Here is a 22,492-nt window from a genome sequence, read left to right on the forward strand (position 1 = left end):
CCAGATTCAGCCATCAGGCTCCCAACAATGACCGCCCCGGTTCCCGAGCACCGCGGACTCTAGAACCGATCGTCTATTTCCCGCTTTTGACCATCAAGACCCCAACGTCAGAGATCAGGATCCTGGAGTCCACCAGTTGTTCTGAGCATCCTCCAGCAGAAATCTGCCTAGAGTCCGCTTGCTGAAAAGTCTGCTAACAGGAGTCCACGAGTCTACATCAATAAAAAATCACCTTACATCTACTTCCCGGTCAGCAGAACCAAGGAGGGCTAGAAATCAGTCTACAAGGACAATAGAGTACGATTCAGCAGAATCAAGCAGGCCAAGGTACCAGAATTCTGGGTACAGAGTAGGGATGCAGGATTATGTAATACCCGCCCTTTTAGAGACCCTTTGACCAGCGTTGACTGACCTTGGGAGCGGGAATAGTCTTAGAAGTGAGTGCCAAAACCATCTTGGGTTCCGTGTTAAGAGTGGTACTCGATAGAGTAGAGGCTACTCGATCGAGTAGCTAGGTTACTCGATCGAGTAGGGGGCCACTCGATCGAGTATGTTGGGTACTCGATCGAGTACCGAGTTTTCAGCGAGGGTTTTATATCGCGTTTTGTTAAATCCGCAATTCATTTTCGCCACCTTCCTCCTATCTTTCAGTCGCCTATTTCCCTTCCCTTCACCTCAAAACCTCCATGGAAGCCTCTTGAAGTTACTTGTGCCTTAGGAGAGCGTCACTTGAGTCGGTAGCGATCTTTTGCCGAGTTTCTCCTCATAGGTATGTCATAATCATCATCCGTGTCCTTGTTCTTTATAGTTAGGGTTTGCTTGTTAGTAATAGATAATTGTGTTGTGGTTATAGGCTTTGCTTGGTTGCTGGATATGTTGTTTGTCGACATGGATTGGTTGCAATTGCTTAAAGGTAGGTTCGCCTACTCAGTTTCTGCAGATGGTCTAGTATGTCGGTCGTTGTGATTGTATTGTGATTGCTTAGTATCATAATTGTATTGTGACGGTTGTGATTGTGATTGTGGTTGTTGTCTCTGGTTCTCGAGATGCGTTCTCGGTTGAGTGGGGTCACTTGCCGGAGTGGCTTCACGCCCTAGTTTCGCCCTTCGTGGAACCCCGCCACGGAAGGGGATGTGCACATTAATGGACAGGGTTATCGCTCGATATGATAAGCGGGGCTTAGGTGGGAACGGCTGCGGTCCCCCACTGGCAGGGCTGGTCCGGTGGACAGTCAGTGGCGGAGGTTGGTTGGATTATTGTGATTGTGTATAAGAATGACAGCGTGTAATCTGTTGTTAATTGAAGTTGTTGTTGTCGTATCTTATCTCAGTACTGACCTTGTGTGGTTGTTTGTTTGTTATGTGTCTGTCGTGATCCCTTATGGTGAGCAGTCAGTCTTAGCAGGTGTTGATATTGTTGATAGCTGGAGTCCGGGCAGGGATGAGTCTTCACGAGATATGATGGTCATAGCGAGTAGTATTTGAGTTGTATCTTTTATATCGTTTGTTGGTTTAAATCACTTGTAATATAACATAATAGTTCTCTTATCGACATTTGATAATTAATATCCTCGGGCAACCGAGATGGTAACGCCCGTATATGCTAAGGAAGGCCTAGTTAAGGCTCCTCTGAATATGGGGGTGTTACAAAGTGGTATTAGAGCGACGATTTTGGAACCTGTAACAAATGAAAATAATGAACGTAGTGAGTCTAATAAAATGAACCTGGTGTATGTGTAATGGGAGCCCCAGCTGATGCTAGATTTTGGGTGAGTAGGCTCCCTCATTTCAAAATCTTGGCCCCATGATACTTAAGCCAGTCACATGGTACGAGAATGTGGAGTCCGTGTGTATATGTGTGACGTGTATGATAATTGTGTCGGAGTTACTTGTAGTTGAGCCTTGGTTAGAGTTAATAAGGATATGATAGTTGTATTTGGGCCGTGTTTAGTGAAGTTTTGGCATGATTAGTGAGCTTGTATGATGATTTTGAGATACGTGACAAAAGTCTATTCGATAGAAATGCGTAGAAGGTGAATGGGTGTGCTATAATGGAAGGATTAACAGGTTGGTGTTTGCTGTAAGTTGATGGTGACGGTAGTCATGTACGAGTTTATAAACCCTACCGTGAGTAAGATGATGATAGTTATAGAATTGTTGAGTTATAATTTGAAACATAGCATATAGTAATGCGTTTATGCCTTGTTTATAAGTTGAAATTTCCGCTGCGTAATAATTGATTTGTATAAAATGATTTGCTTATGATTGAATGTAGAACATGATAGAGTAATTGGTTATGAGGATATACAATTATATGTTATAAGAAAGAATGGATTAGTGTTAATTATATGTTTCATGTTATTGTGAAAGCGAGTTTGGTAGCGATATGTTAAGACAAGTTTTGAGTATGATAGGATGACGTGACTAAGCTTTCACGAGTGACTCGGCAATGTAAACCGTAAAGTTGAGTAGTTGTGTAGCGTAATGTGGCATACACCTTATTAGTGAGGCAATATGTTATGCGTGAGTAATGATTGTAAAACGTGATCGAATGTGATAATTAGTGCCGAATTCCGAACCTAGTTTGGAATCGACACGCGGTGTTGTTTTGCAGGTGTCTTCGATTTACTTTGTACTTCTGACCGAGTACTTAACTATACTTGACCGAGTGCGAGTGCTTACTAGACCGAGTAGACCTCACTCGATCTATTTAGGAAGCTTTGACGTCGGGATATGGAAAGATTTCCTACGGATACTCGACGAAATAGCTCCTACTCGATCGAGTAGGGTGGTACTCGATCGAGTACCCTAGACACTCGATCGAGTAGGTTACTGTACAGAGAACCTTACGGGATTCATAAAACCCCTATTCTTTCTATCCTTCTCATTCTTCTTCTATAATTTCGAACCCTAAGCCTTGTTTCCTCTCAAAATCTCTCATACTCTTGGGTTAGTGGTGATTCTTGGGGTTGATTTCTTTGTTTAATTTCGTTTCTTTACTTTGCTACTCAATCAAGGTATGCTTTTCTTCCTAATTTACATGATTTATTGATTTGAATGTGTTAGAATAATGATGCAATCCGAAATTTTCGATTCATATGGATAGATTGTTGCTTTTAATAGTTGCAATATGATTCACATGCCTTCATTCCATGATTGTTGGTGATTAATTGCTGTAAAATAGACTAGAAATTGCAAAATTGAAACCGAAATTTCTAGGGTTTACAAAATTGAAATTGATTTTTTGATTGTTTTACTTTGATTAGATGATGGAGTTGAGTATTCTATGTTGTTTATATCATGTTGAAGGATGGATTTTGATGATTTTCACATTAGAAAGTTGCCTTAAAACTCCGTCTTAAAAGTGCCTCAAGTGGAAATTCGTGATCTATAATTGGAAGTTAGTGTTGTATATGACTGTTTAAGTGGAGGTTGAACTTCAATATGATGGTAGTGATGATAATTGATGAGAAATATGCCAAAATTGTTACAGCTGTAAAGACCGTCTGAAAAGTTCATCTAAGTTGTTGTTTCTAATATGGAAGATGATGATGATATGTTCTAGGTTATTTTTCAATGAGCTAGTAAGAATGCCTCACATGTGATTAGGAGTGTGTTTGGAACAACCTTAAAATCATGCTAGGATATTCGAATTTGTTGAGCATGTGTATTCACCATGATAAATCGTTCACAACTGTGGCCTATGAGTAGCTGTAAACTGAGTTTATATATATCAAATTTGGGAGACTGCTGGTGAATGTGTGTACCTAGCTGAGTGTTCAAAGTTAATGGCATGAATTATGTGCTTCACATGTCGAATTTGTTGGTGAATTTGAGTGCCTAACTGAGTATGTAAAGTCCAAATTACATGAAGTATATGCTTTACGTGTTTATGCAAGTTGTTTAAGTTATATCTTTCAAACAGATGCCGAGCCTCGAACATAGGAACTCGTCAAAGTAAACGGGGAAGGGGTAATCACTTTGAGATTGGGGAAGGGAGTGGACTGTGGTACCCGCAGATTTCGGAGTACCTTTCGTTGTTTTTGTTGATTTCAAACAGCGAGAGCGTTTTGTAGTTTTACAAAAACGTAAGATGAGACCAACGAGGTGTATAGATACTACACTGTTGGAGGAATTGGAGATAGAGACGGATGTCCGTCACATATTTGAGACCTTGGGCCTTATGGGTTTGTATAGGCTGAGGAAACACTCTTATCCTTTTCTTACCTTGGAGTTTATGAGCTCCTTTATCTATGACCCCGCTGCCTGCACCGTTGAGTTTCGGTTGATGAACACTAGTTTCTTGCTTTCTATGGACCAATTTGCTTCTCACCTTGGGTTGGCCAAGCCTCCCAAGGACTCCATCACGGATATCCCTGCTGAGTGCGGTGTCCGCGCCTAATGCCTTGTCGACCGGGAAACCAGCTCCTACCTCAAGTAACATGCTGATTAATGATGTTCAGCATGTCACATTGAGGATCTTTCTTCGTTCCCTCTCGAACCTCCTTTATGATCGACCGGATATCAGTAAGCTGAACAACCATGAGGCGTTACTTATGATGTCTTACTTGAACCCGGAGCGGACCAGGAAAGTGGTCTTTAATGCTCCTTCCATGGTTTGTGCTGCCCTTGCCTTGATGGCTACTGCCTCTTCCGTGCACTGAGTTGTGGCGCTATCGCCACTCGGTTAGCTGAAAAGCTAACCTCCTTTGAGGCTTCTTCGGAGTACGTGCCTCTAGCTACCCCAGTGCCCACTATGGACCGTGACTACTATCTCGACCTGAAATGGTTGAGGACCTTGGCTGACGGTAGCCTAGCTTGGAGGGTGTGGGGCATGAGTTGGATGAAAATTCCAGCTCCTGAGCACCTCCCACCTACGGAGCCCTTAGAGCCGGCGGTAGTGACTGTGGACTCTGATGATGAGGAGGATGTTGATAGACCCCGCCATCTGCAGACCTACCTCATCGACGACACGATTCTCGAGGTGATGCCAGAGCCGAAGAAGGGTGAGAATGCGTCGGTTGTGGTAGTGGAGAGACCTAGGTTGGGGAGAGGACCCCGTCAAGTGAGGGAGAGGACCTCGGAGACTAGGCCACGACCGGTAGCACCACAGCAGCAACAACATCCTTTTCCGTGCTACCTTACCTCGACACCCCGGAGACGCGATCCAGCTACTTGGCGGAGAGAGTGTCATCTACTTTGACACTCAAGAACATGCACGAGATGGCGTACGCTCAGGGGATAGGGACCGAGGGACCGCATCCGGTTTGGTGGAGTGGAGTGGGGGACTACACAGGGGTTTTCCACTCCTACGGGGTGGATCCGTCGACGTGGGGGACACCTCAGTCCTTTGCCTACGGTGGCTTGACCCCATGGTACGTGAGCCCAGGAGCCGGAGTAGGAGTAGATGCGGGGATTGGGTCATCAGGAGCGGGTACTTCCGGAGGTGGTGGTGATGATGAGGTGATGGTTGAGCAGCAGCAGGAGGAGTGATACTCTTTGTTTTTATCGTTGTTTATGGTAGTTGGTATTAGATGTTGGTAGTATTGTTAGACGTTAGTAGTTGTTTTCGTTGAGACTTGGTTTATGAATTTGTATTGTTGGCCAGAAGGCCGGATTTGATATTTGACTTATTGCAGGATGTTAGAAGTCGGGGAGTCGTCCCGACTCGATTTATATGACGACTATGCGCATGTATGTTGGCTTATGACAAGTTGTATAGGGCAACTTGGCATGTAGGTACTCGACAGAGTACCCCGTACTCTATCGAGTAGCTGCAGGAGAGGGGGATAAAAAGTATTCTGACCTTTGGGCTACTCGATCGAGTACCCAAGACACTCGATCGAGTAGCATGGCACTCGATCGAGTAGCATGGCACTCGATCGAGTATCGCTACATACTCGATCGAGTAGCACTGTTACAGGAGGTTTTCGAAAATTAAAAATGTTCAATTGTTTTATAATTGCAAGTTTGATGTTTAATGTGGTTATTAGTGCGTAGTAACACCTTTGAACCGTTAATTTCATATGTTGGAAGTCAAGTTTCGGTTTTATATGCATATTTGTAACAATTAGTGAAGTGGCGACGGTTTCTTGTTATTTTAAAATTACATATGCCATATTACGATTCATCCATTGAAGTTACATTCCTTCATAAGTTCGTGCATACGATATTAACGTGCTTTATCGATGGCGGCTAGTTATCCCGGTGGTTGTGTATGATTTATAATTTAACGAGTTTATGCTTAGCGAGTAATGTCCACAATCACTAATATGTTTCTAATTCATGTTATGAATCAAGTAATCAGTAATAAGTGTTGTAATTTTGGTGGTGAACTTCGGGGACGAAGTTCCTTTTAGAGGGGAAGAGTAATGTCGCAAAATAAAAAGGCTGATTTTGAAGTTATGTTGTTATTCGATTACAAGGTTTTGTTGTTTAATTACTAATTTTTCTAGTACGTTGGTCACATTGCTTATATGAAGTCTAGGTGGTTACTTTAGTTCGTTGAAATGAATGTGATAGTATGTTTTAAAGGACCGTCATAAAGAGCTAATTGTGGTGCGATGTGTCGTAATAGAACGAATTAGTGAGTAACACGTGGTGTTAGTTGTGCAGCATGAAGTTGATACGAGATACGTTTCGGGTTGATAGTTGTTATCATATGATGAGTGATGGTCGTTTGTGTTGGTTCGTATTGCGAGGTCGATGCTTGATATATAATAGTTTGTAAGAGTTGATGCATACATATAGAGTGACAGTTGATGATGATAATGTTTGTATGATAGTTGCAAGAGTCGATATATATATATATATATATATATATATATATGTATGAATAGAGCGTTAGACGATGATGATGATGACATGGGGGATGGTATTTCCAGGGAGTAATGGTTTGAGTAGGAAGTTTGGTGATGTCGTGTTTTTCCGTGTCTTGTGCGTGAGATAGGTGAGTTGAACTTCGAGGACGAAGTTCTTTTAAGGGGGGAAGACTGTAATACCCGCCCTTTTAGAGACCCTTTGACCAGCGTTGACTGACCTTGGGAGCGGGAATAGTCTTAGAAGTGAGTGCCAAAACCATCTTGGGTTCCGTGTTAAGAGTGGTACTCGATAGAGTAGAGGCTACTCGATCGAGTAGCTAGGTTACTCGATCGAGTAGGGGGCCACTCGATCGAGTATGTTGGGTACTCGATCGAGTACCGAGTTTTCAGCGAGGGTTTTATATCGCGTTTTGTTAAATCCGCAATTCATTTTCGCCACCTTCCTCCTATCCTTCAGTTGCCTCTTTCCCTTCCCTTCACCTCAAAACCTCCATGGAAGCCTCTTGAAGTTCCTTGTGCCTTAGGAAAGCGTCACTTGAGTCGGGTAGCGATCTTTTGCTGAGTTTCTCCTCATAGGTATGTCATAATCATCATCCGTGTCCTTGTTCTTTATAGTTAGGGTTTGCTTGTTAGTAATAGATAATTGTATTGTGGTTATAGGCTTTGCTTGGTCGCTGGATATGTTGTTTGTCGGCATGGATTGGTTGCAATTGCTTAAAGGTAGGTTCGCCTACTCAGTTTCTGTAGATGGTTTAGTATGTCGGTCGTTGTGATTGTATTGTGATTGCTTAGTATCGTAATTGTATTGTGACGGTTGTGATTGTGGTTGTGGTTGTTGTCTTTGGTTCTCGAGATGCGTTCTCGGCTGAGTGGGGTCACTTGCGGGAGTGGCTTCACGCCCTAGTTTCGCCCTTCGTGGAACCCTGTCACGGAAGGGGATGTGCACATTAATGGACAGGGTTATCGCTCGATATGATGAGCGGGGCTTAGGTGGGAACGACTGCGGTCCCCCACTGGCAGGGCTGGTCCGGTGGACAGTCAGTGGCGGAGGTTGGTTGGATTATTGTGATTGTGTATGAGAATGACAGCGTGTATTGTGTTGTTAATTGAAGTTGCTGTTGTCGTATCTTATCTCAGTACTGACCTTGTGTGGTTATTTGTTTGTTATGTGTCTGCCGTGATCCCTTATGGTGAGCCGTCGGTCTTAGCAGGTGTTGATATTGTTGATAGCTGGAGTCCGGGCAGGGATGAGTCTTCACGAGATATGATGGTCATAGCGAGTAGTATTTGAGTTGTATCTTTTATATCGTTTGTTGGTTTAAATCACTTGTAATATAACATAATAGTTCTCTTATCGACATTTGATAATTACTATCCTCGGGCAACCGAGATGGTAACGCCCGTATATGCTAAGGAAGGCCTAGTTAAGACTCCTCTGAATATGGGGGTGTTACAGATTATCTCAAGTATATCTAGCAGGAGTCAGATCCGGCAAGCCACCAGCAGCTTGCTCCATGAGAATTCCAGCAGACTTCTCCATCAGAGTTTCAGCAGTCTGTTCCAGCGGTCTGTCATTGTAACACCCCCTCATACCAAGGTGCCTTACCAGGACCACCCTACCATGAGAATGTGTTACCATCTCGGTTGCCCGAGGTTAGTACATATCAAAAGCGTCTGAACTGAGCACATTTATTAAAGTAATGTAATTAACAAAGTTTACAACATCCCAAAAGCCAAATACCGTCTAATGAAATACAACTTCGAAGTCTTAATAATAAAAGAAACTCGCTAAGACTCCAACGGTGATACTATGACTCATGGTGGCAAATCTCCCAAGACAATCCCCAAGCTCTCACTAGCAAAACCTGTCAAGCCTGCTCACCATCCCCGAATGGATCACCGCAGATTCCACAAACAACAACGGGGTCAGTATTATGCAACAAACAAAACAAACCAATGCAATACTCGTCTGATCATCATCAACTCCCAATCACCCTGTCTCACATAGTATCCGACTACACACTAAAGTGTGTAGCCCTGCCAGATTACCCATCGCAACAGGTAATCCTCGCCGCCAGTGGGTGACCGCAGCCGATCCCACCTAGTCCAGCTCCTCAACGAGCGACAATAATCCCTGTCCCTTAATGTGCACATCCCCTCCCGTGGCGGGTTCCACGGAGGGCGAACTAGGGTGTGAAGCCACTCCCGCAAGTGACTCCACCACAATCACAATCACATGACATTACTGTCATCTCAATCCCCTCACACCAACACTGTCACAACAATCTCCATATAACAATGATCAATAGACAACGATAAATACAACAATATATCATGTAAGGCACAACAACTGAGTAGGGAAACCCTACCTTAGCAATCACAAAGAAAGTATGCAAGCACGGACAATCAAAAAGGCTCCTCTACGAAGTCTTCTCCTATACAATGATCACACAACACAATTACACTTTGTACAACTCCCGACATTCCCTTCCCATATAAATGTACAGTAACCCAAAAGATACAATAATTACAAAGGTAGACTTACCAACAAAGCAACTAGAGTTTATACGGAAGAATCACCGCAAATTACCGACACAAGGATGCTACGAAATGCTCAAAGGGATGATTAGGGAATGATTTGGTTAGGGTTAGGGCACGTAGAAATGTTAGCGCTGTGAAAAGTGAAATTAGAAACTGACGCGGAATTATATAATACCCTAATCATTCCTTAATCAAACCGTCGAAATATAACCTCGCCAAACCGGACACTCGGTCGAGTGTGACGACACTCGGCCGAGTGGCCTACACTCGGTCGAGTATTCACTATACTCGGCCGAGTGTTCCTCGGCAGAACCGAACTAACCCACACAAAGAGCACTACTCGGCCGAGTAGGCTCTACTCGGTCGAGTAGGCTCCAAAGGAAATCCGTAGTGTTACAATCTTTCCCCCTAAAAAGAACTTCGTCCCGAAGTTCACACTCAACTACACACAAACACAACACCACGACACAAGACTCTAACAAACACATGAAACAACTCCAAGGAGCTTCACAAGCATCACCATAAGTTACCCCAAACACATCTCCCGACACGAATCAAACAAAGCAAAGAAAACACAAAACACTATCGCGATCATCTCCTATCCCCCTAAAAAGACAACGGTTACGTCCCCGTAACCAAACATACCTGATCAAAAAGGTTAGGAAAGCGGTCTCGCATAGCTTCCTCGGGTTCCCATGTTGCTTCCTCCACATTATGATTAGACCAAAGGACCTTGAGTAAGACCGTCTCACCATTCCGGGTCTTACGAACCTTGCGATCAAGAATCTCCTTAGGAATCTCGGCATAAGACAAGGATTCATCAAGTTCGATGTTCTCCATCTCGAGGATGTGCGACGGGTCACTCACATATTTCCGGAGTTGAGACACATGAAAAACATTGTGAACTCTATCCAAAGCTGGTGGTAAAGCTAACCTGTAGGCTACCTCGCCAACACGGTCCAGAATCTCATAAGGGCCTATAAACTTCTGGCTTAGCTTACCCTTTTTCCCAAACCTCATAACACCTCGCATAGGTGACACTTTCAAAAGCACCTTGTCACCTACCGCGAACTCAATGTCCCTGCGGTGTAAGTCGGCGTAGCTCTTTTGACGATCTTGAGCTGCTCTCATCTTTTGGCGAATCAACTGGATTTGCTCAACCATATCCTGAACTAACTGTGGCCCTAGAACCACGGTCTCGGAACTATCATCCCAACAAACTGGACTTGGCATTTCCGGCCATACAAAGCTTCAAATGGGGCCATCCCAATACTTGTATGATAACTATTATTGTATGAAAACTCGATCAAATCAAGCCTGTCCTCCCAACTGCCTCCAAAGTCCATAACACATGCCCTTAGCATGTCTTCTAAGGTCTTGATGGTCCGTTCTGTCCGACCATCGGTTGCGGATGAAAAGTCTGTACTCATCTTGAGCGTTGTGCCCATCAACTCTTGCAGTTCTTGCCAAAACTTCGATATGAACCTCGCATCACGATCGGAAACAATATCTTTCGGAATGCCATGTAACCGAACCACATGCTTTTCGTAACCCAAAGCCAATCGCATCTTAGACCAAGTATCTTTCATTGGAACAAAATGGGCTGACTTGGTTAACCGATCAACAATCACCCAAATCATGTTGTTACCTTGTTGTGACCTAGGTAACCCCACAATGAAGTCCATAGAGATCGACTCCCATTTCCACTCGGGCCGTCGGGGACTGAATCTTACCTTGAGGTCTCCTTTGTTCACCTTTGACCCTTTGGCAAGTCAAACATCTAGCCACAAACTCAGCCACCTCCCTCTTCATGTTCGGCCACCAAAAAGTCTTCTTAAGGTCTCTGTAAAGCTTGTCACCACCCGGGTGAACTGAATAAGGAGTGCAATGAGCCTCCGACAAGATCATTCTCCTTAACTCTGCATCGTCAGGAACACACCATCTCCCATCAAAACGAACACTCCCATCTGGATGTATAGAGAACCTAGATGCTGCTCCGCTCTCTACCGTTGACTTCCACCCCTGGATTTTAGGATCAAGCTCTTGCTTACCTTTGATGTTTTCATACAACTCTGGCTCGATCGTCAAATCCCCGATGGTATTCCCTTCTCGAATCATATAGATCCCCAATCTAGACATCTCATCTCTCAACTTTAGCAAAGACATAGTTGTACATAGCGAATGAACGCTCTTCCTACTCAAAGCATCAGCGACAACATTAGCTTTACCCTCATGGTAGATGATCTCCATATCATAATCTCCAATCAGCTCCATCCACCGCCTCTGTCGCATGTTAAGCTCCTTCTGAGTGTGGATATACTTTAGACTCTTATGGTCAGAGAATACCTTAAAAGTTGCGCCATAAAGGTAGTGCCTCCAAATCTTAAGAGCGAACACTGTTGCTCCCGACTCCAAATCATGAGTAGGGTAGTTTTCCTCATATTGCTTCAGCTGCCTCGAAGCATAAGCTATAACTCTCCCTCCCTGCATCAAGACACAACCAAGACCGTTCTTTGAAGCGTCGGTATAGACCTCAAAGTTCTCGCAACCCTCTGGCAAGGCTAGGATAGGAGCTGTGGTCAAGCGTTCTTTTAGGGTCTGAAACGCCTTTTCACAACTCTCATCCCAAACAAATCTGACTTCCTTCCTCATCAAGGATGTCATAGGCCGTGCTATGGTAGAGAAATCTTTCACAAATCTCCTGTAGTAGCCGGCAAGACCTAAGAAACTCCGAATCTCAGCAACATTCTTCGGCGATTCCCACTTGGTAACGGCCTCAATCTTACTAGGATCCACAGATACCCCCTTCTTGGATATGACATGGCCCAGAAAAGCCACCTCCTCTAACCAGAACTCGCACTTGGATAACTTGGCATAGAGCTGATTTTCTCTCAAAATCTGCAAGACTATCCTCAAATGCTCTTCGTGCTCTTCCTTAGTCTTGGAATATACTAGGATATCGTCGATGAAAACGACCACAAACTTATCCAAAAACGGTGTGAAGATCCGGTTCATCAAATCCATAAAAGCTGCTGGCGCATTGGTCAACCCAAAAGGCATCACTACATACTCGTAGTGACCATAGCGAGATCGAATCTTTGTTTTAGGAATATCCTCGTCGCTATCCTCGGTGATGATACCCCGACCTCGATCAATCTTAGAGAATACACCAGCTCCACTTAGCCGATCAAACAAATCATCAATCCTCGGAACGGATACTTGTTCTTCATCAGTAACCCGATTGAGCTCTCGTAGTCAATGCACAATCTCATACTCCCATCTTTCTTCTTTACGAAAAGAACTGGAGCTCCCCACGGTGACACGCTCGGCCTGATATAGCCCTTGTCTAACAACTCATGTAATCGCTTCTTCAACTCACCAACTCTTTAGGTGCCATACGATAAGGTGCTTTAGATATAGGACCGTTCCGCTTAAGCTCCACGCTGAAATCAACATCCCTCTTGGGAGGCAAACTCGGTATCTCCTCGGAAATACGTCTTCAAATTCTTTCACCACGGAAATCTCGAAGTTGTCGGCGGCTCTACTCGGTGATCTCTCACATGACAAAGGATTAAGGGACACTTCTTCTTTAAACATGACTTTAAAGTCATAACCGCTATAAACCTACACTTAGGCTTTACCACAAACCCTCTATAAGACACTCTAACACCCTTGGGACTTTTTAAAGACACCCTCTTCTGTCTACAATCTATCCTGGCATCATACCTACCCAGCCAGTCCATCCCGACAATTACCTCAAACCCATCCTTAGGAAACTCTAACGGGTTCTTGGTAAATCTACCCCTCCAATCACCATAGATATACCCTTATATAACTTGAGACACGACACAGACTCCTCCGAAGGTATGAACACATCATCTTTTACAACCTCAAACTTGCCCAAACCCATAGACCCTGCATGACTCTTAGACACAAACGAATGTGTAGCCCCGGAATCAAACAAAACAAAAGACGGTACATTATTAACAAGAAAGGTACCGGTAACTACATGAGCATCATCCTGTGCTTCCTGCTTATCCATCATGAAGAGCTTGCCACTAGTCTTCGTCCTCCACCCCGAATGAAGCATTGGAGGTACTAGGCTTAGCTGCCGAATCTCGGGTGACATCGTTATTCGACGCCGATAAGATCCACCACCACCGCGGTTGTAACCGCCCTGGTTACCCCGTCCACCTCTGTTGCCCCATGAACCTCCCGGTCGGCTACTAGCAAAGCCGAGTCGGCCCCCGAGAGAAGTTTCCGATCGAGCCCCCGAACCATTGCCGGGCTTGTAGCTCGTGCATTCCCGCCTTTTGTGGCCTATACCACCACAGTTGAAACACGTAAGGTTGGTGTTGTCACTCACCGCCCGACCTCCGTTCTTTCCCCAACCACGAGAACCTCCTGAGAAACCAGCTCCACTAGAGAAAGCCTTGGCATGATTGAAATTCCCTTTCTTGTTGGTTGGTGATCATCATTCCCGCTTATCGCCCTTCCTCTTTTCGAGTAGCATCCTCTCCTCAATCTCCCTCGAGAGATCCACCATTCTCTCAGCTTGACCCGCTCTCAGATATACCTCCTTGAGGTCAGTAGCAACCCCAGTAGGCATACGACTCACGATCTTAGCAGACAAACCCCTCTCAAATCGGAGAGCTAAACCTCTCTGTCCGAGCTGCAAATCTTCCACATAACGAGAAAGCTCCATAAACCGATGATAGTAATCAGTGACCGTCATCTCCTCAGTCATAGTGAAAGATTCGAAGTCAGATCTCATCTTGTGTCGGATATGCTCCGGCACAAACTGTTCCCTCATAGCACTCTTCAACCTGGACCACGGAATAGCCCCTTCCTCCTGGTAGTAGGCTCTAGCATCATCCTTGACGCTCGCCACCAAACCGCAGCCTTCTCCCCTTAGGTAGTATACAACCTGTTCAACAATCATATCCTCGGGGCACTTAACCATTTCCATGAGAGCTTCAATCTCACGGTGCCACTTCTCGAGCAGCTTTGGTTCACCTACCCCGTCATATGTGGGAGGGTGGAAACGAGCAATGTTGATGCTAAGCTGGGTTGCATCCATCTTCTTCTCGTTTCCTTTTCCCACATTTTTAAGAGCTTCAAGGAGAGCCTCTTGTTGCTCAATCATGCGAGCAACCTCATCAATTGACATCTCCGAAGCTTGGATCTGTGCGGGAGTTCTTTTAGGCGGCATTTTGAGCTGATAAGAAAGAAAGAAACGTAAACAAATGCTCAAAATTTAACATCCCTCCGCCATAAGAACACTCGGCCGAGTATAAATAACACTCGGTCGAGTAAAGATCACTCGGTCGAGTATCCTCTCAGACACTCGGTCGAGCATCGACTCCAGAGACAAACATCAAAGCACAAAAAGAAGCACTCGGTCGAGTATAGCAACACTCGGCCGAGTGGCCCATACTCGGTCGAGTGTACTCCCATGCTCGGTCGAGTTACTATAAACAGTAGCGATTGCTACTTTCCTTCAAACGACACTCGGTCGAGTGGCCTACACTCGGTCGAGTACTCAATACTCGGTCGAGTGCCTGTAATGCTCGGCCGAGTGACACTATTTACAGGTTAACACTTTACGATCCCTCTATCACACTCAGTATTCTCATAACAATTACGTAAGAACTCAAAAGCCATGTTATAAACACCTCAGCATGCGATACATATATTAAAACTTTACCACCATATTGTAAACATGTCAACATCCAATTTGCACATACGCTAAATCCAACGTTGAAATCACAACCGTCTCATCAATTACTTCTCCCATCACAACATTTAAGAATTTCATCACACATATATACAACTATCGACTTTTACTAACATGTATCTTCACATACGGACACATACAAGGCCTAGTCCTCATCACACTTTCCCCAAGTTACCGGCTCGAGTTAGTAAGGGCCATTATGCGACTCCGGGACGTCTCCCGAGTCTTTGCGGTAGCTCCAAACTACTCTTCCCGGGTTCATTTTAGTTAGACTCCCTAGGTTCATTAAATTCATTTGTTTAGGTGCCGGAATCTTCGGCTCTGATACCACTTTGTAACACCCCCTCATACCAAGGTGCCTTACCAGGACCACCCTACCATGAGAATGTGTTACCATCTCGGTTGCCCGAGGTTAGTACATATCAAAAGCGTCGAATCGAGCACATTTATTAAAGTAATGTAATTAACAAAGTTTACAACATCCCAAAAGCCAAATACCGTCTAATGAAATACAACTTCGAAGTCTTAATAATAAAAGAAACTCGCTAAGACTCCAACGGTGATGCTATGACTCATGGTGGCAAATCTCCCAAGACAATCCCCAAGCTCTCACTAGCAAAACTCGTCAAGCCCGCTCACCATCCCCGAATGGATCACCGCAGATTCCACAAACAACAACGGGTCGAGATTATGCAACAAACAAAACAAACCAATGCAATACTCGCCCCGATCATCATCAACTCCCAATCACCCCTGTCTCACATAGTATCCGACTACACACTAAAGTGTGTAGCCCCGCCAGATTACCCATCGCAACAGGTAATCCTCGCCGCCAATGGGTGACCGCAGCCGATCCCACCTAGTCCAGCTCCTCAACGAGCGACAATAATCCCCGTCCCTTAATGTGCACATCCCCTCCCGTGGCGGGTTCCACGGAGGGCGAACTAGGGTGTGAAGCCACTCCCGCAAGTGACTCCACCACAATCACAATCACATGACATTCTTTGTCATCTCAATCCCCTCACACCAACACTTTGTCACAACAATCTCCATATAACAATGATCAATAGACAACGATAAATACAACAATATATCATGTAAGGCACAACAACTGAGTAGGGAAACCCTACCTTAGCAATCACAAAAGATGCAAGCACGGACAATCAAAAAGGCTCCTCTACGAAGTCTTCTCCTATACAATGATCACACAACACAATTACACTTTGTACAACTCCCGACATTCCCTTCCCATATAAATGTACAGTAACCCAAAAGATACAATAATTACAAAGGTAGACTTACCAACAAAGCAACTAGAGTTTATACGGAAGAATCACCGCAAATTACCGACACAAGGATGCTACGAAATGCTCAAAGGGATGATTAGGGAATGATTTGGTTAGGGTTAGGGCACGTAGAAATGTTAGCGCTGTGAAAAGTGAAATTAGAAACTGACGCGGAATTATATAATACCCTAATCATTCCTTAATCAAACCGTCGAAATATAACCTCGCCAAACCGGACACTCGGTCGAGTGTGACGACACTCGGCCGAGTGGCCTACACTCGGTCGAGTATTCACTATACTCGGCCGAGTGTTCCTCGGCAGAACCGAACTAACCCACACAAAGAGCACTACTCGGCCGAGTAGGCTCTACTCGGTCGAGTAGGCTCCAAAGGAAATCCGTAGTGTTACAGTCATAGTAGGTTGTCTGCACCTCCTTTCAGCAGAATAGCAGCATAGTCCAGAAGGATAGCAACATTTTACCGGTAGCAGAATAGCGACAGTAGGCAGAGCTTGAAGAATCAATTTCCCTACTCAACAAGGCTGAGAAGCGAAATTGGGGGCAACTGTTAGGGCCAAAATTACCGTATTTTTCCTAGGCTACGTGGCACGAGATAAGTGGTTAATTAATGAGCAATGGACCCATTGCATACTTGGGGAGTCGGGCCCATGGACCGAGCCAGGGGAGGCAGCACGGGAAGCGAGAATAATTTGGGGAAGGACATCAGATAAAGAAGAGTTCGGCTTGGACTAAGATATTAATAAGATCCCGGGTAAGACAAGGAAATCCTAATGGTTGCCATATTCTGAATAAGGAAAGTCCAAACTCTACCTTGAGGAACAAGGTAATTGAGTAGGGAACCCTAATAAACTCACTAGGGTTTATTCACTATAAATACAAGGAAGACAAACAAGAGAAGGGATCCATATTCACATAAGAACACACATACAACAGCGTACTACAAAAGAGAAAGCTAGCAACCAAGCAAAGAAAGATCTTAGCCCTACGTACAAACCCCAAAACTATCCCATGAATACCAAGAACACAATCTAATGATTACCTCCACCTTTAGATAATGATTACCCTAATCATTATCTCCATCTTACCACATGTAAATCACTACGGCCAAAGTCCCACGTAGTAATCCGCCAAATAGCCACTGACATCCGATTAATATTCCGTCTGTCCCGCTTATGCACCAGACAAATTATTCTTCATCAGATCCGGACAATTGTATATTGTACTTGCGCTCCGATTATTACATAGTGGAATATTGGTGGGATTCCGACTCCCCCCGCGGTTGTTTCCCACATCGGGTTTTCCGCGTCACCAAAATCTCTTGTGTCATTATTTCCTTATTTCGTCCTTTACTTTACTTACATCGCTATTTCGCCTTAATTACATACATATTTCATCACAAATCACATATAATTTAACCCCCCGATACGAGGCTAAAAAGGGCGGTCACTTTAACCCTAAATTGGTAGAAATTTACCAAAACAACACATTTTAAAGCGCAATGGAGCGATAATCCTTCATATTAAGCTTACATAAAAGGCTATGGATTTGGCAACGTATGTTCAAAGGACACATACTAAGGAGTTGTTTGGTTACCTCTTTAAATTTATGGGATTTTGAAAATCTCATAAATTGCAATATTAGCACTTGTTTAGTTGCTAAAATCATGGGGAATGAGATTTCCTATGGAATTTAAGTTCATCCATTATGGAGGAAGTCACTTACATGGACCCCCTAGGTAAGTGTCAATTCCCACATAATTTCTCACATGAATTTAATGTCCATATGCCAACCAAACACCTTTTGCCCAATTCACATGAATTTTCATTTCATATGAAACTAAAGTTCATGTGAATTATCTTCCCTTATAACAACCAAATAACCCCTAAAAAAGTCATATTATTTCATAAAAAAGTAAAAAATGCATTTATTATTAACTCTGAATCCGTATTATCGTGTAGTGAGTAGTGACTAGTGGCTATATCACCTAGACTTATTCCATGAAAAAATGGCCATTGCATTCAAAAATTCACAATCTAGTCACATCTTTTATATTTAAAACACATATCTTATTTGAGTAGTTTACAATGTTATTGTGACATATAAATAACCCACTATTTATGTGAGTTGTAACTTGTAAACTTGGCTCTTCAACACCCAATCCCTCTTTTTTTTTTCCATCATTTTTCCCTACCATTAACTCCGCCCCCTTTTTTCCTTCATTACACAATAATTCCTCCATTATCCTTCCATTAAATATAATATAAAAAATAAATAAATAAAGTTTAAACTCCACAAATAAAGTTGAACTTACACCTCAACAAATCACTACCTATATTATACCAAAATTGGCTTGTGTGAGTGATAAGAACTCTCATCTCTTAAACAAGTGGTCAATGGTTCGATTCCTGACTCTTGCGAATGAAAAAACCAAACTTGAGAGGGGTCAACCCATTAAATTGCCTTCAGTACCCCGAAGGAGATTGCCCCAGCTGTCGGTAGGGGATACTCCTGGTCAACACCAAAAAAAAAAAAAAAATCACTACCTATATTATTACACCAAATGAAAAACAAATCTATCTAATCCTTAATTCCTTATATGAAACAGTTTTATAATAAACCTTATCAGGAAACATCTCGGATAATATAATAGACAAATCCCTTAATTTCGTGTTCCATAATCAATTTCCATATATTTCTCCATTTTGTTAGTTTGTTTTTGATATTATACTCCGTAACATCAACTCTCGCAATATCTTACGAGTATTATAAAACCCGTATCACATAAAACTTGCGATTTATATATTGTACTGGCCTTATACCTCGCTTTGGACCGAAACCAATCATTACCACCCTCTAAAAAAAAGTAACCCTGCAAGAAAGTAAAAGAATGTTTCTGATTTAGTCATTCATTAATCATTTACAACAGCAAAACAACAGTCCTTTAGAAAGAGAAGAAGAAAAAGAAGAGAACATGGGAGGTGTGACATCAACAATGGCGGCAAAATTTGCATTTTTTCCACCAAATCCACCATCATATAGAGTAATTCATGATGAATTAACAGGTTTAATGGTGTTAGACCCATACCCACATAGAGAAAACGTCGACGTTTTGAAGATTACTACGAGACGAGGTTCCGAAATTGTAGCTATGTATGTTAGATATCCTATGGCTCAATCTACTTTGCTTTACTCTCATGGTAATGCTGCTGATATTGGTCAGATGTATGAGCTTTTCATTGAGTTGAGCATTCATTTGAAGCTCAATATCTTGGGGTATGGTATTGCTCTCTTTACTCGTTCCGTCGTAGTTAATTGTTTACGTTTTTTATTCTTTGTGAGAGGTATTTTAATAATAGTTTGAGTAAAATGATCAGGACGGAGAGGGTAATTGATTTGATGGATTGACGTTTTTACCTCGCGATTTGTGGGAGCCATTGAGTCAGTGAGCTAATGTTGTTGATTGATTTTGTTATCATTTAAAGTTGTCAACTTTTTGGGGAGGTAATGTTGTGGACAGTCTCTTTCGGGTTTTCTCTGATCTTCTCGTATAACAAAACTGATAAAATAATATATGGTTGTGTCTTGCATTTGTCGTCTGTCTGCGAGAGAGAAGACTCGAAAAAGAAAGTCTAAGGATTGCTCTTGTTTGGATTTTAGACGTTGAATTTTATTGTTTGGATTGGTTTTTGTGCAGTTTGAGTTTCTGGATTTATCTTTGATGCTTCAGTAAAAAGGGTGATTGTTGATTTGTTGAGATTTTGGACTTAAATTAGAAATTTTGATATTTTTGTGGGTTGAATGTGTAATTTGATGGGTTGTTTGTCCATTTTGAGTTTCTTGCATCATAGAAGTAGTTAATTGCTACTGATTTCTGAATTATTCCATTTAGATTAGAAGAGTGGGAATTTTCAGGATGAATAGATAAGACATCAAAGTCTTTTTGTAAATTGTTGATGGGTTGTGCTTGTGTTCTGATGGGTAGGAATTAAGAACATGATATTGAAATCGGATTTTGTCGATCTGTTGAGCATTCACTGGAATTGCTAAATGTTGTTAGATAATACTCCGTATTTGGATCATTGACTGGATTTTTCTTATGTGTTGAGGATTAGCTGAAAAATTGGGAATGTAACTTCAACCTTTTGTCTAGAGAGTGCGAAGTTTATATCAATCGATCATGTCTGCTCAACAAAATTACACTTGAAATCATCAGCCTTCTTTTTAATCGCGACCCTTTTATTTTTAGAAAGGCTAGCTGTACTTAATCCCTTGATAAACTTGAGGTGACCTTGTTTTCAAGATCATTGCCAATTTCAATCTCTAATATAATTACACCGAAATATGGTGGCATGCTGCTAGAAAAATTTGAACAAATTGCACTTTGACAGGTATGATTACTCCGGATATGGGCAGTCAACTGGGAAGGTAAGGCAGCACAATTTTTGTTGGGTAGTTCCTTCGTGTTTTGAAAAGATGCTATGTAGATGAGCCGCCACCAGCTTGACGTTAATGATTTGTTTTCAGGCCACTGAAAATAACACATACGCTGACATAGAAGCTGCATATAAGTGTCTTGAAGAGAGTTATGGTGCAAAGCAGGAAGACATCATTTTGTATGGTCAATCTGTCGGTAGTGGCCCCACTTTGGACCTTGCTTCTCGCTTGCCTAACTTAAGGGCTGTTATTTTGCATAGTCCGATATTGTCTGGCTTAAGAGTCATGTATCCTGTTAAACGCACATATTGGTTCGATATATACAAGGTAAATTGCCATACCCATTTTAAGGAATTAGCTGCTGCAAGAAACTGCTGCCGTATAAACATGACTGTTATTTTCTTTTGCAGAATATTGATAAAATTCCACTGGTGAAGTGTCCAGTTCTGGTAATCCATGTAAGTATCACTCAAGTTCTGTCCCTTTTCTTATTTCCGCTGTCTTGTATATGGGACAACATTAAACTGAAATTCTGAACAATCTGAAGCCGATGGCTGTTTTTTTCATACTGAAACTGTATGTTGGAGCAGTTTAGTACTGAAAGTATAACCTTTGAGGCACCGAGGTAACGTTGTTGGTCTAAGTTGGCATTTGTTGACCCTGTATGTTCATTCTGTTGTAGGGCACGGATGATGATGTTGTCGATTTCTCTCATGGTAAAACATTGTGGGAATTATCCCAAGAAAAATATGAACCCTTATGGCTCAAAGGAGGAAATCATTGTGATCTGGAGCTCTATCCCGATTATATCAAACATCTAAAGAAATTTGTAACTGCAGTGGAGAAACCGCACTCACAAAGGCACTTCTTGAGAAGAAGTATTGATAAGCCAGAAAATTCACGGAAAAGCACCGATATTTCTGAGGCTCCAAGGAAAAGCATTGATCAGAAGGAAAAACCTAGGAAAAGCACTGACCGGAAGGAAAAACCAAGGAAAAGCATTGATATACCAGAAAGACTGAGAATAAACGAGTACAAGGCCAGCACTATCAATAAGCTCGATAAATTGACTATTCCTTTTGAGCACCTGGATAGGTCTCGCAGAAGTGTAGAATTTCAGGAGCGACCCCGAAAAAGTATTGACGTACAGTTTGATAAGGGTCGACATAGTTTGGATTGGGTGGATAGAGTACGAGCAAGCTGAATACTGTTATACCGTTGTAAAGTGAGCGAAAATAGAAATTCTTTTGTCAAGGGAAAGGGGACAGAAAAGATACAGACAGAACAAGAGACCAAGGTAAAGAAAGGCGGCCAGATCGATCATTCAATACCGTGACTTATGGCTTTGGAAGTTAAAATTAGAGATTTGGGATGTTCCTTGAGAAATCTCTATGGAACTTTCAATTCATGTCGTCGAAGCTCTAACATGTATTTTCTAGTACTATTTTCCATCATTTGAAGGAAAACTCTGCATTTCGAATTCAAGGGTGTGGCTTATAATGTGATTGTTGTGTTGAATGAGACTAGTTGGTTCTTGAGTTCACTCAATTTCTTTGCGCAAATTGTGAAACATGATATTAAACATCACGATCTTAGACGCTCTTCTTGTGCGCCCAATCTCGGTCGTTGCATCATAAACGCTTTTGCTATTGCT

At 42.7% G+C, this 22,492-nt stretch overlaps 1 protein-coding gene across 1 annotated transcript; it reads left to right on the forward strand.

Annotated features, from left to right (window-relative positions):
- The first annotated feature begins 19,139 nt into the window (after nucleotides 1–19,139).
- On the forward strand, nucleotides 19,140–22,386 carry LOC141612817 (uncharacterized). Its single transcript, XM_074431566.1, has 5 exons — nucleotides 19,140–19,677; nucleotides 20,793–20,829; nucleotides 20,929–21,165; nucleotides 21,249–21,296; nucleotides 21,521–22,386. Exons 1-5 carry the CDS (start codon nucleotides 19,376–19,378, stop codon nucleotides 22,040–22,042), a joined length of 1,146 nt encoding a protein of 381 aa, XP_074287667.1. The 5' UTR covers nucleotides 19,140–19,375; the 3' UTR covers nucleotides 22,043–22,386.
- The last annotated feature ends 106 nt before the right edge of the window (nucleotides 22,387–22,492 follow it).

The sequence above is a fragment of the Silene latifolia genome, chromosome 1 (genome assembly GCF_048544455.1).
Source record: "Silene latifolia isolate original U9 population chromosome 1, ASM4854445v1, whole genome shotgun sequence".
In the NCBI taxonomy this organism is placed as follows: Eukaryota; Viridiplantae; Streptophyta; class Magnoliopsida; order Caryophyllales; family Caryophyllaceae; genus Silene; species Silene latifolia.